Genomic DNA, 15,401 nt, shown 5'->3' with positions numbered 1-15,401 from the left:
GCAACCTCCACCGGCCTCCGCATGTGAGGCATCACCACGATAGAGGCTTCCCTCAAAACCCCCCTCCCATACACCCGCGCACCAACCACGATACCTACGACAACAACCATGTCCCGCAAAGGGGTCGGCCTCGCGGCCTTCGACCGCTCCCGGCTCACCTCGGCGCAGTACGCCTCCCACGGTTCCAACCTGCGCAACACCAACGCCCAGGCCCTCGAGACCCAGCTCTCCGTCTTCCGCTCCCTCCTCCAGCAGTTCGCGCAGACCCACGCAAAGGACATCCGCTCGAATCCGTCCTTCCGAGCCCAGTTCGCCCGCATGTGCTCTGCCATCGGCGTTGACCCTCTCGCGTCCTCGTCATCCTCGTCGTCCGGCGGCGCCGGCGGCTCTTCCTCGATCTGGGCGCAGCTTCTGGGCCGGTCGGTCAACGACTTCTACTTTGAGCTGGCGGTACGCGTGGTCGAGGTTTGCAGCGCGACGCGCGACGAAAACGGCGGGCTGATCGGCGTGCGCGAGGTGCGGGAGCGGATTATGAAGGGGCGCATGGAGGGTGCGAGCGAGGTGACGGAGGACGACGTGCTGAGGGCCGTCGGCACGCTGAAGCCGCTGGGCAGCTCGCACAGTGTCATCAAGGTTGGCAGCAAGTCGTACATCCGGAGCGTACCGAAGGAGCTCAACACAGATCAGAGCGCCGTGCTGGAGGCCGTTCAGGTGCTGGGATACGTAAGCATCTCGATGCTGATGGTCAACTTGCGATGGCCCAGGGCGCGCGCCCAAACGGCGTTGGAAGATCTGCTCGGTGAGGGTATGCTGTGGGTGGACAAGCAGTGTCCGGAATCCGAGTACTGGAGCCCCGGATTCATGGTGGACACTGGCGAGGCGTCGGCTGGGGAGTGAGGTAGGGAGCCAGCTCAAGACGCAAACTCATCACAAACATGCGACATGCCGCCGTGTTGGCGGACGCCGATTATGGCTATCCAGCTCAGAACCAGCTGTTAGCGGCCAAGGGACAATGAATGTCCTTTTCCGAGCCGAGGCACTAAAACAAACGTCCACGAGAAAAACCAAGCCGATGATAGATTGGCGGGGGGGCGTGGGTGTAAGACGCAATGCGGAGACTTGCGCAGCAACGCAAAGATATTCTCTGATGTGAGGCGGGCGGAATGCCTCATAGAAAGGGACACGGCAATACAACGACATACACATAGAATAGAGAGCATCAGGGCCGCTTTAATCGAAGAACATTTAGATAATACCAAGCATGTCGAACCTTAATCCAAGCGCATTTGAACCTATTTACCGACACAGGACATATAACATGATAGCAACATATGAAGCAAGCAAATTGTACAAGGACGCTCGGCAGTTGATTGCAGTCCATCCAAGCCGCTTGCTCCCAGCTCGCGTATCCTCACACTGCCCCCCACGCCCCTCAACTCCAGAAACCCGCCCGGAAGGGCTGGGCTCGTTTTCGTATTAGATGTTACCAGATTTCTCATCAAGTGGGCGTTATATCGACGTCATCTCAACCATCTCAACCATGGCAGAGTCGTTTAGTAAGGGGGGTTAGGACCTCCCATCGGGCCAGGGTAGTCCTTGGGGCCCGGGTATTCCTCAGGACGACCTCCCATGGAAGGGGAACGGCCATCACCGAAGTGCTTCTTGCGCAGAGCGGCAAGACGCTTCTTCTTGGTGATGGTGTTGATATAGGTGCCGACAATGAAGGCAACCAGGTTGAAGAAGGGGACCCAGAGTTGGTCAGGGAGGAACTTCTGGGCAAAGGCCAGGCACAGCGGGGAGGTGATCCAGCTGACCTTCATGACCTTCCAGAACCCAACCTTGACAGTCGCGCGGACCTGGTGGTATGTCTTGGCGCCGGCAATGAGGGCCATGGCGGTAAGGTAGACGGAGTTCTGGATGGGCGCAATCTGTAGGACACGGGTCAGGACGTGAACAGCAACCATCGTCAAGAGATCAGATCACCTACAATCAAGTTGCTGACGATAATCTGCAAGATCTTGGCGCGCAAGCTGGTGCGGCCGGCAAAGGTCTTCTGCAGGGCCCAGATGAGGAAGTGGCCGAGAGGGGCGCTGACGAGGGCGCCGTAGGCGGCCATCTTGGGCACGCGTGAGGTGAAGTAGTTGCCATGCTTGTTGCGGTCCTTGGCGAGGAATGACGCGATCAGCTCTTGAGCACCAGCGAGGGTACCGGCAGTGAGCATCTTGGTGCGTAGAGGGTTCTGCTCGAGCTCCTTGATGTAGGCCTAATACGAAAGGCACGTCAGCATCTCGTCCTGGACATGGCCCGTACAGCACGACGACGGGGGCCTAGTCGCACGCGTGCCGGCGTCGCACAAGATCGAGGGAATGGCAGACGAACCGCGAGGTAGCCCTTGGATCCGGCATTCTTCTTACCGCCGGTGATGGCGGTGCCGATGGCCTCGGAGATGGGGTGCTTGCCGCTGGTGCCGGGCAGAGGGTCCCCAATGAGGCCCTTCTTGACCTCCTCGACACCCTTCTTTATCGTGTCTTTCTCGAACTTGACCGACATAGTGGGCTAAGGCTCCGGGGTATCGCTAACGTAATCGAGGATTCGCGGGGGGAAACTGCGGTGAAGAAGAGGAGTATCAGCTTGGAAGGCCCGTCTTTGAGGGTGTTTGCGATGGGTTTTCGGGGGGGCGTTCGTCAATTGAGTTGCGGCTCCAGAGTGCAAGCCCCGGGGGGTGAGCAGCCAATGATTTGTTTACCGCGTCGCTCTGCCGACCGACTGGGGACGACCGGTTAATTGCGCGGCTGGAGCTTCGGGCACTGGAAACCTCAATTGCAAATGACGAGCCGACCCGGGAACAGTGTGGAAGGCCGGGGCAACGTACTGATTATTCCTCGGGATCGCAGGAATTGAGCTGTGTGAAGCCGTCGTTGGAGAGGAGGTTGGGCGGCAGCGGCACGATGAAGAGAGAGGGAGCGGCAGAGGGATTGTTGATGTGGTGGTGGTGGTCGGCACAGTAGGCTCCCTGTGGGCGTGCAGGGCCTAGTACAACGGACATCTATGCCTACCAACCCAGGTAGAGACCACCTCGGACGGGCTGGGCTGGACTGGGCTGGGCTGGGGGAGGGAAATTGACTGTATTGAGGGGGTGTGGTGCCGACTCTGGCAGTCTAGACGTAGGAGCTCTCTGTTGTGAGATGCTCATTCGTACGAAATGACCGGGATATTGCATGACGAGCAAAGAGGCTAAGAGCTGGTCGGAGCTGCAGGGGTGCGCCAAGGGAGGCCGGTGATTGGGCATTCTCCGCCAATGGCCCGAGGTTTGTTTTCACTTTCTGAACTTCTGAAGAGGGGGCGGCCCAGAAAATTCCATTAGCGCGAGCGGTATCGAACAGGCGCACGCCAACTCAGTCTGACTGACAGACTGGACTGCTGCGTCCTGTCACTGTCACTGTCACTGGCACTGTCGGGGAGACTGGGAGACACTCGGGGATTGACTTTTGCGGTTTGAATCATCCGTGCCGACCGGCCGCGTGCCGGGTCATCCCCTCTGCGCGGCCCCTCCTAAAATGTTGGGTTAATGATCGACTTCATGCTCTGCGTCCCCGAATCGTCCGAATGTCGTCCGAACCACGCAACCTCGCATGCATACTAATGTCACTCGCTGCAGCTCACAATTTGAGGTGATGGAGCTTGTTCTGCAGCGCCTGAGAAGGTTTTTTTTTTTCCCTTTCTCTGTGGTGTGCACGTTGGGTCCGACTCTTCAGATGCAGCGCTGTCCGACCATCCAAAACGCGACTTACACAATCTCGCTAGTACCAGACATCGAGAAATGCCCTGGTTGGTTCCAATCCTCGGGGTAGGCACTAACGAGACTGATACCGCTCAAGCCGGGTAGGGCAGCCTCTCTCATTTAAGCAGATCTGAACCCCAAAATGTTCATTCTGCATAAAGGTCGTCTTCTGATATGGCGGCATTCGCAACGATCGTTTTGTCCGAGTTGCTGTCGCTGTTAAAAACATACAAGGCAGATGAGGCAATCCTGACGATTCGATGCTACCGCTGCGGCGGTGTCTTGTTTTGTGTCAAACTATGATATCAAGCAGTTTCCTTAAACTTGCTAACGAAGAAAGAGGTGTTCCGTCCGGCATTGTAAGGTGAGTTATACCTGTGACAAATGCGAGAATATGAAACATGGAAAAATGGTAGAAGAAGTCGGTTGTTCAAGGATAGCTCGGGAAAATACTTCCAGAAACAAGGAGTTGGTTTTGACGGGCATATACTATAGGTATGTTGCAAAGTCAAGGTAATCTTCTGCAGTAATCCATTCTTCTGGTCTTGAGGCGACCTCAGATAATGCACACGTGTGAAGTGAGATGCTCCTTCTCAACATGACCAGTCTTGTCGCGCCTTCCTCCTCGATTCAGAGGCCATCTTCACCTGACTACCTACCAAAAGACGACCTACCGTGCGAGGCCGCTCACTCCTTTCCAGTGAGCACCGCTCCTATAAACATACATCGGTCATCTTTTCGAGTCGTCAGTCGGCCATCTCCTCGAGAACGAGATCGCATCTTGCGTGTCTGGTATCAATATGACCGCTCAATCAGTCTCTCACCCAGCACGCACCTTTGCGGCCTGCACACACCTCACGATGGTCCGCGTGTACAGCTATGTCCTCCGATGTGACTCTTGCGGCAACTATGGCCCCTTTGGCTGGTTGTACCGGTGTTCCCAAGATCAGGAAGAAATTCTACGCGATTCCATCCTCAGCGGAGACGAGGTAAGGCGGAAGTCGTTCGGGTCCAGACAAGGAACTGACAGAAATAGGTCACATTTGATGAACTAGGAAGACGTCTTATCACAGCCGTTCAGCCGAGGAACCGCGGTCCTGAAAGACGTTCTGGGAACGCTGCCTGCTTTCTCGAGGAGATGCCGCCTAAGGACATCACTACCACCTACACAAGCGATCAGCTTCTGACCATATTCAACCAGCGCAAACACGTATGCGACTTTGCCCGCCTAAAATACTCCTATGCAGCAGCTGACCTCTTGACTGTAGCTTGGAGAGGTTCTCCGACGAGAGTCGTTTCGGAAGAAATCGACCTCTACACAGGGACACGACGGCGCTCGTCAGTCGACTACCTACGACTTGGACGATATACTAAGCCGCAATATATCGACCCCCTGGGTCCCGAGCGCCAAAGACGAGTGCATGTACAAAATCTGCCCTTACTGCCGCCCGGGCGGAGCGGACCGGGCATACATCAGCCTTGACGGCGTTGTAGAGGGCAACATTCCCGCTACGGCAGCCACCGGGTACGGCTTCCATTTCTTTCGCCAGAGGCCCGTTTGCAGCTCCAGCCTGGTCGCGAACTTGGGCTTACGCCCAACCACTGCGGTATGTACAATTTACGTTCGTATGCGTGTGGATGGTGTCTGACACATTCTCAAAGTCAATGGGGACCTCCGCGTCCGCTTCCTACCATACATCATCGGACGCGAGTACAAATGACATCGGTAGCGCGCGTCCGATAAACCAGCTGGCCTCGCAGCTCAACCTTCTCAGTATGGCCAACGACACGAGGTCAATGTCGCCCTACCCCCTCCCTCACGCCCAGCTGCCCCGGTCTGTCGGCTCCCCGGACCTAGCCGCCCAAGTTGCAGTTCGTCAGGATACAAGCGGTGGAGACTCGTCTTGGCAGGATACTACGGCCTCTACCGTAAGCGTCCTGGCCGGCGCGAGCGGCCAGGATGGAGAGGATTCTACAGACATGGAGGAGCACGAGAAAGAGGAGGGCAAGTTTCTCGCCCAGCCTCTGGAAGTTGCGCACGGAGTGGCCATGTTGGAAGAGAGCGTGGAGAGGCATTCTCCGGATCTTGTCACCCAAGTCTGAGCAGCAGGATGAACGAATTCATGGCGTTGCCCTTCTGGGTTCGGTGTTGCCAAGGCGTTGAATTGTACGGTATACCCCTGTAGCTCTTGATAAACGGTAGCCTTTCACGTACGATATAACCCTAGTAGGATAGACACGGCGAGCGCGACACGGCTCGGCGATCATACATCCACCATGCGATTAGACGCTGCTGATGCTCGGGTTGTCAAACGTGTTTGCACAACCCCGCACTCCCAGGACGTCCATGTCGCATAACACACCGACCGGCTGAGCACTATCGGTGACAGTGAGGTGCGAAGATGGAACTCTTCATAGAGAGAGAGAGAGAGAGAGAAAATTGTCAAATCAAGACGGTAACTTCTCAAGAATGAAAGCACGGCACCATGGCACAACTGGTGGATGGAAAGTCTCTACCAAACGAACCTTCTCCTGTGCTTTGATTCATCCTCCCAGCCACGTGCAACTCTCCCCCACCTCGCCATCCGGTGCTCAATCCTTGGTACTCTCCAGCACGGCCTTCATCATGGCGTTGCCCACGGCGACGGCGTCCTTGAAGCGCGGCTGGAAGAACTCCTGCGTCGTCTCGAACCGGTTCTTCCACGTCTCGAAGTGGCCCAGCGAGACGCACTCGGCCCAGCCCCGCGCCGCAAACGTGAACTCGAGGTCGTCGGATCGGTACGTGTGGTCCTCGACGGCGGTCCGCAGCGCGTCGTCGAGCAGCTCGCGGCTGCGGAACAGGTGCTCGGCGACGCCGAGCCACAGGCGGAACAGCGGCGTCGAGCATATCATGTGGTCGTACGGCACGATGCCCAGCTGCGCCCAGCAGTCGACCATGGCCAGCAGGCTCAGGTGGTTGTTGGCGCGCGGCGGGCCCGTCTGGTCCTCCTTCTTGCCGAGGGAGAAGCGCTCGAGCAGGTCCGGGTTGAGGAGCGGCCGGTCCGCCCACTTGGGGCTGCCCTCGTGGCCAAAGACCTTCTCCTTGGCCGCGAGCACGCGCGCGCGCAGGGCCGCGGCGTTGCCCTCGAGCATGAGCTTGTAGAGGTCCGTCACGGAGCGGGCGAACTGGGATATCTGCTTGCGGGCCTCCGGGTTGAGGATGGCGAGGCCGGCGTAGACATGCCACTTTTGCGAGTAGATACGCAGCATGATGTTGATCTTGACATTCTCGACGCCGCCGACGTAGCGCGACATCTCCCACGGGAACTGCGTGTTGGCGTGCCACGCCTTGCCCATGGAGAGGAACGCCGCGTGCGTGACGGCCTGGGTGTCGGCCGTGATGCGATCGTGCTCTAGGGCCGTGAGGTAGACGTGCTTGGAGCCGAGGACCGAGAGGACGGTCTCGACCTTGGCGACGGAGGCGGCCGACGCGCGGTGGGCGATGATGACGAGCGGCTGGTTTCGCGGGTCGACATTGGGGCCGTGGAGAGAGTGGCACGAGACAATCTCGACGTCGGTCGGGAGGTGGCGCTCGAAGGCGGCGATCTCGGGGGCCTTGCACGATGTTTGGCCGCCAACTATGGCCCCGAGCTTGGTTGCTGTAGAGAAAAGGCATCATTAGGCAACGCTCTGCTTCCAAGAATTTGCGTGAAAGGAACCTCAAATCATACATGGGCCGTATTGAGCGATCACGCGGTCAATGGTGGCAGCTTCAACGCTGTAGATGATGTAATCGCTGGCGCGGGAGACGTAGTGGCCATTGCGGCAGATTTGTATATTGTTCTATTCAAGGAAAATCTGCTCAGCCGGGTTTGAACACCGAGGGAGGCAGGGCAAGGCCTTTTTGGCATTGTGTCCCGTACATTTCCAGAGAACTCTTCTTTCAGGCTCTCGTACTTTTCCTCCTGGTCACACGCCATGATCCTGCAGGAAGTCCTTGGCGTCAGTCTCTCCAACACGTTCATTCACATTCCACTGTGGGAGAATTTGGTGTAGCAAAATGTCAGACATGAAGCTGCTGCGGATTCCTGAAGCAAAGTTAGCTTCGCTGCTCCTTGAAGACAGAAGTCTTTAAAAAGGGTGTGATTGTGTAGGTTCAGACAGGTAAAATTTAAGGTAGCTAGGTAATCATCATGGAAAGCCTTCGGCCTTTCCCGGGGCCAGGACGGCTTGCCAGGAAAACCTCGGGCGATACTCTAGCCAAATGCGCTCTTGTCATCATGACCAAGGGGGAAGGTGTAGGTGATGTGTATGGGAGAAGACGCAAAGAGAATGAAGCTTACCAGAAGAATCGCATAGCGCAGAGGCCCAAGCTGGGGAGAGTGCGCAATTACTCACTTCCATCCAGCGGCAGAGAGCCTCTGCGCGTACATCTTGCCCATATCCCCCATACCAATCAGGCCGACCACGAAATTTTCCATTTCAGCGGGGATGCCGCCGGCGGCCTGTGGCTGGATGGGAGCAGAAGAAGATGACATCGTTCCGATGCGTATGCCTGTTATAAAGTAGAAAGAAATCCGAGCAGTGCCGTCGTCGTGTTCTTGTTCAAGACGGTGAAAGGTCTGCGCGAAGCAAATCTCTCACATCCTGAGCAAGTAAAAAAACTCTGCAGGGCCGGTCCACCGAGATCGAGAGCTTTTCGAGGGCGGGAGCTCTGAGTGAAGTGTGGTGCAAGGTGAGAAAAAAAAAGTTCTACGCGCTTGGAGTTCCGCTTTTTGATCTTGCGGGCGCGGTCGGCGGAAGCGCGGAAATGATTGGCCGAATGGCCCCTCCATTGAGCTGGATAGATGCATGCAAGAAACTGGTGGGGGACGAGTACGCTTAGTGTAATATTCGACGGGAATCCATCACTGACTACTGTAGTTCACCTCTGCTTCATGAGTGTACCTGTGTACCTGGGTGTTTTGAATACCGCGACACAGATTTTCCGACAAGACATACTAGGATGTCGGTTCTTTTCGCGATCGGCTCCAACGGTTCCGGCCAGCTTGGCATTGGCCACAAGGAAGATGTCTCCGTTCCCAAGCAGGCCATCTTCTTCCCGGAAGACCCCGATTCCCCCGTAGTCAAGATGGCGGCGGGCGGAAACCATACGCTGCTCTTCACACGGTCCGGAGAGCTCTACTGGAGTGGAGACCCCACGAGCGGAGCCTGTGGTCTGACATCCGCCGCAAAGACTGACGAACCGGTCTTCCAGAGAGTCCAGCTCAGCAAGGAGGAGCGAGAGGGCGCCTCGGGCACGACAGCTTTGATCGCCGCGACCTGGGAGGCTTCGTTCGTCGTTCAGAAGGATGGTGAGGGAAAGAGGACTAAGGTGTATAGCTTCGGCGCAGGGCAAAAGGGCGAGCTGGGTCTCGGCGAGCTGCTTGTCCGTTCGCCGTCTGCCACCCTCATCAAGGAGTTTCCTCCAGCTGGAACTGAAGTCGTGGATTTGGCAGCGTGTATGGGTCACGTTGTGGCGGTTCTGAGCAACGGTGACGCATATGCGTGGGGCAATCTTCGAAAGGGTCAAGGCGGAAGCCCCGAGACCGTCGTCCACTTGCCAAGAAAGATCGAAAGCGTCGACTTCAAGGTTATCAGGGCCGTCTGTGGGAAGGATTTTACCTGTCTGTTTGGAGCTTCAGAGTCCGGCAAGCTACTGGTTCTGGGGTCCGACAAATGGCACATCAAATCCACCGCCCCAGAGTCGGTGCCCGAGTGGACGGATGTCAGCGCCAGCTGGGGCAACATTTATGTCCTGAAGAAGGATGGCGAGCTTCTGGCTTGGGGGAGAGACGACCACGGACAGCTGCCGCCATCGAATCTACCCACGTTGTCCAGGCTCGCCGTTGGCAGCGAGCACGTCATTGCGTTCACAGAAAAGGGCGACGTGCTAGCCTGGGGATGGGGCGAGCACGGCAATTGCGGTCCGCAGGTTGAGAACAACGACGTCAGGGGACGGTGGAATGTCATCGCATCATCAAAATTCATTCCGCCTGGCTCTCAGATCGCGGGTATCGGCGCGGGTTGCGCCACTAGCTGGGTGACTATCCTCACCGGTTGAGTAAAAGATCCATACATCTCCCCAACCCATCATGGACATCTGAAGCAACTTCTCCGAACATCCTCGAGTCTTCATGGACCTTGGTAAAACAATCCGAGGCGTCTGACATCGGAAAGACGCTGTGTCGGCTCCAAACCTGCACTGCTAGCGGGTGTTGGATTGTATTCGCCGTTCTCTTCGGCAACGGCCCGGCCCAGGTGCATGGCGGATGGATTCTGGACAGAAAATGAGTTAGTATCGAAACACCGCAAGGAGAAGCTTGTCAGAGCATTACTTACGGGTTGGTTGCTGTGATCCCACTCGAGCCTGGCACTCTCCTCCGCATCCTCGTCCTCTTCGTCTCTAACGGGTTCCCATTCCTGGTCGTTATCCACGAACAAGCCCTCCGAACGCATGGTTGCAGGGGGAGGACGCTGAGACGGTCGCAAATCAAACAAGGATGTGCGCGCCGCAACGGAACTTTTGGCAGCAGATGCCGCGGGCAGAGGCGGCGGCATGCTCTGGGCGGGCGGCTGCTCGATAGGCTGCGGTACCTCGGACGGCGCAGCACTCTGTCTTCTTGACGCAGCCTCGAGCTGCTGTCGCGGGGCGACGTTGGCAGCATTGGCCTTGCCCTTTTTCGTCTTCTGGGCCGGGTTTCCTCTCTCGCCAACCGTCATCAGCAGAAACTCGCAGCTGATGCCGTCGCCGGGATACGTGAATTGGATCGGGCGGGCGGGGCTGGAATAGCGGGCGGAGAGGTGGTTGCCGGTGATGCCAGCGTGCTGGATGATGGCGCGGAAATCCTTGACGCTAATGACGATGCGGAGTTTGTCTTCGACTTCTATATCTTCGAACTCGTCCACTTCAATAGCGATTGATGTATGCAGCGGTTTCTTGAGGACCTCTGGGAATAATGTTAGCGTCAAATCCAGACTCGTGACACCCTGCAAACCAACCATCTCCATTCGTCGTCTTCTCCGTGAAGCATGTGAAGTTGACGTGCTCGCCGTCTGAATTGATGTCCAGCAGCTCAACGCCAGGGCCAAAGTGCTCCATCAGCTGCCTCAGTGTCCTTGAAGGGATAGTCCAGTGGTGGAGCGCCTCGTCACGATCGAACTTTGCGTGAACTGGCACCGAGACCTCAAAAGGCAGTCGGTGTGTGGAAGTGACACCTAAAACCACTTAGTACGGGGTTTTGATACGTGTGAAGATGCAAAAATAAAAATAAACACACACCATTCCGGAAGACGAGTTTCACGATCAGCCGACTCTTGACGCCTGGGCCGTCCTCGATAGCGACGTCACAGCGGTCGATTGTGCTCTCTTTCTCACGGTCACGCTGCTGATCGCCACCGACGCGGCTGCGGAAGATGGAGGCAAGAGACTGCGCGGTTGGTTCAGCATCACACCCCAACGGCCGTTACGCCAACAACATCATCGAGGGGAGGCTCGCCTACACGTATGTGGAGCGTGCAGTAGAACTTTTCCCGGTACTGCGCGCTGCCCTCGAATTGGTAGCGGGAGCAGAAGCGGTTCGTCGCGAAGGTGAAGCAGGAGTATGCCGATTTGGATTGGTTGAGCGCCGTGAGAATCAACTACGCCCTCGCTGTTAGTCGAAGGGTCCAAGCAGGCCTATTGATAGATGGAAGACGACTAATGGCTGTACCTTGTCTTTCTTGGCCTCGAGGGAGACGTCGTCGCTGAACTTGTTCATGCAGGTCAGGACATCACGGAGGGCAGCGACGCCATCTTCGCTGAGGGTGAAGTTGAGGATGGCCATTGTTGCATCATGTGGCGCTTGATTCTCCAGTTAGTGAGTGTTATTGAAGCCGGAGTCATGGGTGTGAAGTTCGATATTGTGTTCGAACGTGCATAGAGAGATGTCGTTTCGCAATGGGCGAGCACAGCGCCAATGCCAACTCATCGAGGCGCGTCGGTCGCGTAAAGTGGAAAGAGAAGCCGGCAGGGCACTTAGGCACTTGGGCCCACCGAGAAACCAGCATTAGTACTCAGGTACTTTAGGTAAGGTATGGAGACAGTACTGAGTACCTGTGGACCTCTTCGTCGGTAGGTACCTAGGTAGGCTACCCGCCAAAAGCCCTTCCCCAAGCACCCTACAGTACATAGTACTAAGCAACATCATCACATTAAAATCACCATTGCGGGAATACACAACCTTCAATGTCAATTAAACTCCATCGATTAAGAATGGCCTGAATCCCCACCCAACTAAACTGTTTCTCAGTCTAACTCGTGCGACGGTGTAGCACCTACCTACCATAAGTTCCTGGCAATGACCCCACCCAAGTGTCCCGTCAACGGACGGAACGGCGAATAAGGCCCTGTGCCTCTCAGCAGCTGCAACGCTTCCGCAGGGCCCCTGATGTCCTCCCAGAGTTGGACAAACATGCGCTCCTCTTCGAATTCGTACTCGTTACCCAGAAACCCCCCATCGCCAAGGTCACCGTCCCGCTCGTTGTCATACACTGCCATGAAACTTAGCATTCTCATCATTGCCTCCGTGTCCGAGTTGCTGAGGAGTCCCTGGGGTCCGCGGAAGTTCCAAAACCACTTCTCGCGGCGCTGGGATGGCAAGGTCAGCGAAAACCCACCGGGGCGCATATGACACTCTGTTTCTAGGATCCAACAATACACCGAAATCGACGAAAAGTCGGTCCGTCCGAGCACCGTGAGGCTGGTGAGGTGTTGGAAAGACTTCAAGGCCTTCAACGCATGGGTGGGATGCTCACGCCGGGGGGCGGCGTAAGAGATGGTTTTGAGATTTGGTACGCCTTCTGCAATCCGGGTGAGCTCCTCACAAGTCAAAGAGAACAGTGTATGCAGCCTCAAGTCGCGAAGGCACGGCATGGCCACCACGGCCTTAACGACGAGCTCGCGACGCTCCCACGGCTCCAGCGTGGCATTGTCGTTTGAAGGTTCGGCCAGAAAGAGGTACTTGAGCTGCTGCGTAGCGAGTGCTTCGTACAGGTCTGAGTGATGCCCCGTAGAGAACAGGTGTAGCCTGTCGAGATGCAGGTTTGGCAACGCATCCGCTGCTGCGGGAACAAGCTCCGGCAAGCGAAAGAGGTGTAGGCTTCGGAGGTCATTGCAAGACGTGAGCCACTTGGCAAAGTGTGTCCGGTAGGTTTCTGCCCACCTTTCGAATATTGCTTGTGGCCGAGCGGTAGCATGGAAATTGAAACCGAGGGTCAGCGATGTTAGCTTCGTGAGCTTGAATAAGACGTGCATATCCACCGGAGGGTAGTTGAAAAATTGCAGACTTAGCTTCCGGAGGGAGGTCTGCTGCGAGATGGCGTTCAAGACCGGTACCTGAACCCTGTTAAGAGAGCAACTGAAAGACAGCAACTGGTCTGGCTTCAGGTTGGAGAGGAACGAGGCGAGATCGAGCGTATGGGGCACGCTGGCCTGCACCACTGTGATGTGTCTCAGATTCGGGAGAGAGGACGTGACGACTTGGGCCGCCTGAGCGTCCAGGCCCTCTATGAACACCAACGAGAGGCTTTCCAGCTGCTGAAAGACCTTAATCTGAGGTATTGCGTTCGTCCATCTGTCGAGCGTCAGGCTCTTCAGCAAGACGTGCAGCTCCCGTTCCCGTGCTGTTTTGCAGAGGTTCTCGAGCAGAGGGCGGACAACGTTTTCCAAATTCGGATGCCGAGCACTTACCTGGTCCGTAGCAACGATGTCCGGACTGTCCGTGGGATCATCTGCGGGACCGAGGTTTAAATTGGCCAACTGATTGGCAACATGGGCTATGAAGCCCTTATCTGGCACCTCTCTGCACGCATCGATGGAGATGAAGTTGAGGAAGTCTAGGTGACGAATATGACTGAGATGTGATTGCCCAGCTGGGTGAGTGTTCGCCGCGGAACTCCGCACCGAGGCCCAGATTGTCTTGGCGGCCTGTGAGCCCATGACTGGTGGAGGGCAGAACTGATCTCTTTCAGCAGGTCAGTATCTGTCCAGAGAATAGTCTGTAGCGATGTGGGGAGTTTACCTATAAAGGTGTCCAAGAGCTAGATAGGACAACACACTGTTCAACTGGGCACAGCTAGCCAGCGTCTCGTAGCATTCCATGGCAGCAAGCTGACCAAATACGAGGTCCCAAACGTCTAGCTGGACGGCGGCCCCGGGAAAACCGGCTGGCTGATTCTGCGTGGATTCCATGGTGAAGAAAAGGCGTGCGATGGACCACTCTGCTTGAGTTTAATATCGAAAGCCGATAAGTGGTTTCTCAGTGTTTCTCCTGGAAATGACGTCCATTTTATACAATTTTGTTTCTTCGTCGTGATTGAGTGACAAAGACGAGGTACTCGAGTTCCCGTCACTGGTCCCGTAATAGTGAATCGTGGATAATGACTTCGGGTCCAGATGCGAGAGAGATTGTGTAGTGGCAACATCCAACCTCTCGGTGTTCAAATCGCAGCCTGTCTTTGAGTGAATATCCATGCCTCAGTACTGCCTGTGTCTATCACCCAGGCTTGATATGCCCCGGTCGAAAAGCCGTGTTGTCGCCGAGCGTTGCCAAACCATGCTGGGTTTGGTCATCGGCATCTCAGTTCTGTGGTACTCCTAAAGCAGGTTGCGAAAAAAAATAGTAAGTCATGGGAAGCAAGAATCGAGCTCAGCATTAGGATATTGTGCCTGTACTTCCAAATCACTTCCAAGATGAGCAACGTCTCACGTTCTCATTCCGAGCCTGGGTCCCAAATCTCCAGCTCCCCGGCCATTGTGGGGTCACCATCGGCCCGGCCCGACGGGAATACAGTGGCTGGGAACATGTTGTCCACAAGAGCGATTTCCGGCACATAATGGCAGTCCAATCTACATGAGTCGCTCGTGTATATTGGCTGGATGATCTCTGGGGCGGGAAGACAAGATTCAGGCACGGTGAAGGGAATCTCGCCCAGAGCGCTATCCTCCCACGCGGCGAGGTGATTGATACGCTGTAACTGTCGTATAATTAGGCGGCAAGAGGCGTCGAAGAGCAGGAGAGGATTGTGGTGGCAGGTCGGGATGAGAAGGACGTAGGTGCACATCGCGTTGATGTGGCCGCAAAAGCTTGACCGGTGATGCAGTTCAATGAGCTGGTAGCGAGAAGCAGGAGTTCCAACGGGATGGTATCAAAATAGTTACGACGGGAGAACTATAAAGAAGTTCCGATTCCTAGGTGTTGGAATTCCCAGCTGCCTGTTGTTTTCCCCCGCCAGCAATCCAGCTGTTTCACGTATGTCTGCCCGCTTGAGACAACCGAGATGACACGAGAGACGGCCAAGTTGTGCCACGGTAAGAGCCTACGCCAGTTTCGAGAGGCAGGACCTTTTTGTCCCACCGGAACAACATGCAACTCGGGAAGTCCGGAAGCCCCCCCCCCCCTCCCGCTGGTGACAGCCGGCATGTCGTGTTGGTTTCGGGCGTAAGGCGGAAATGGGGGAGCCGAAGTGGCACAGGGTCATTCAACGCAAGTTAGGTAATTGGTGTCGTCTTAACGTTCTGAGGATCATTAGAAGATGACCGAGATCATTGTACAATCTGATG

At 56.1% G+C, this 15,401-nt stretch overlaps 7 protein-coding genes across 7 annotated transcripts; 3 read left to right on the top strand and 4 right to left on the bottom strand.

Moving 5' to 3' along the window:
* Positions 1-108: 108 nt before the first annotated feature.
* Positions 109-897, top strand: CH63R_02009 (EAP30/Vps36 family protein; the record flags this gene model as incomplete). Its single annotated transcript, XM_018296984.1, has 1 exon — positions 109-897. One exon carries the CDS (start codon positions 109-111, stop codon positions 895-897), a length of 789 nt encoding a protein of 262 aa, XP_018161800.1.
* A 656-nt stretch (positions 898-1,553) lies between these two features.
* CH63R_02008 (Mpv17/PMP22 family protein) lies at positions 1,554-2,550 on the bottom strand (the record flags this gene model as incomplete). The annotated part of the gene is made up of 3 exons (XM_018296983.1): positions 1,554-1,928; positions 1,988-2,263; positions 2,380-2,550. 3 exons carry the CDS (start codon positions 2,548-2,550, stop codon positions 1,554-1,556), a joined length of 822 nt encoding a protein of 273 aa, XP_018161799.1.
* Positions 2,551-4,581: 2,031 nt separating this feature from the next.
* On the top strand, positions 4,582-5,884 carry CH63R_02007 (uncharacterized protein; the record flags this gene model as incomplete). Its single annotated transcript, XM_018296982.1, has 4 exons — positions 4,582-4,770; positions 4,818-4,991; positions 5,050-5,388; positions 5,444-5,884. The coding sequence occupies 4 exons, from the start codon at positions 4,582-4,584 to the stop codon at positions 5,882-5,884; spliced, it is 1,143 nt and encodes a 380-aa protein (XP_018161798.1).
* Positions 5,885-6,373: 489 nt separating this feature from the next.
* On the bottom strand, positions 6,374-8,117 carry CH63R_02006 (Prephenate dehydrogenase; the record flags this gene model as incomplete). Its single annotated transcript, XM_018296981.1, has 4 exons — positions 6,374-7,419; positions 7,492-7,603; positions 7,684-7,756; positions 8,104-8,117. 4 exons carry the CDS (start codon positions 8,115-8,117, stop codon positions 6,374-6,376), a joined length of 1,245 nt encoding a protein of 414 aa, XP_018161797.1.
* Positions 8,118-8,765: 648 nt separating this feature from the next.
* Positions 8,766-9,863, top strand: CH63R_02005 (RCC1 domain-containing protein; the record flags this gene model as incomplete). The annotated part of the gene is made up of 1 exon (XM_018296980.1): positions 8,766-9,863. One exon carries the CDS (start codon positions 8,766-8,768, stop codon positions 9,861-9,863), a length of 1,098 nt encoding a protein of 365 aa, XP_018161796.1.
* Positions 9,864-9,934: 71 nt separating this feature from the next.
* On the bottom strand, positions 9,935-11,625 carry CH63R_02004 (DNA repair protein rad9; the record flags this gene model as incomplete). Its single annotated transcript, XM_018296979.1, has 6 exons — positions 9,935-10,078; positions 10,142-10,749; positions 10,802-11,017; positions 11,082-11,229; positions 11,303-11,440; positions 11,512-11,625. The coding sequence occupies 6 exons, from the start codon at positions 11,623-11,625 to the stop codon at positions 9,935-9,937; spliced, it is 1,368 nt and encodes a 455-aa protein (XP_018161795.1).
* A 494-nt stretch (positions 11,626-12,119) lies between these two features.
* On the bottom strand, positions 12,120-14,030 carry CH63R_02003 (uncharacterized protein; the record flags this gene model as incomplete). Its single annotated transcript, XM_018296978.1, has 2 exons — positions 12,120-13,803; positions 13,861-14,030. 2 exons carry the CDS (start codon positions 14,028-14,030, stop codon positions 12,120-12,122), a joined length of 1,854 nt encoding a protein of 617 aa, XP_018161794.1.
* Between the last annotated feature and the right edge of the window lie 1,371 nt (positions 14,031-15,401).

This window comes from Colletotrichum higginsianum, chromosome 2, assembly GCF_001672515.1.
Source record: "Colletotrichum higginsianum IMI 349063 chromosome 2, whole genome shotgun sequence".
Taxonomy (NCBI): Eukaryota; Fungi; Ascomycota; class Sordariomycetes; order Glomerellales; family Glomerellaceae; genus Colletotrichum; species Colletotrichum higginsianum.
This window is presented reverse-complemented; position numbering and strand designations above follow the sequence as displayed.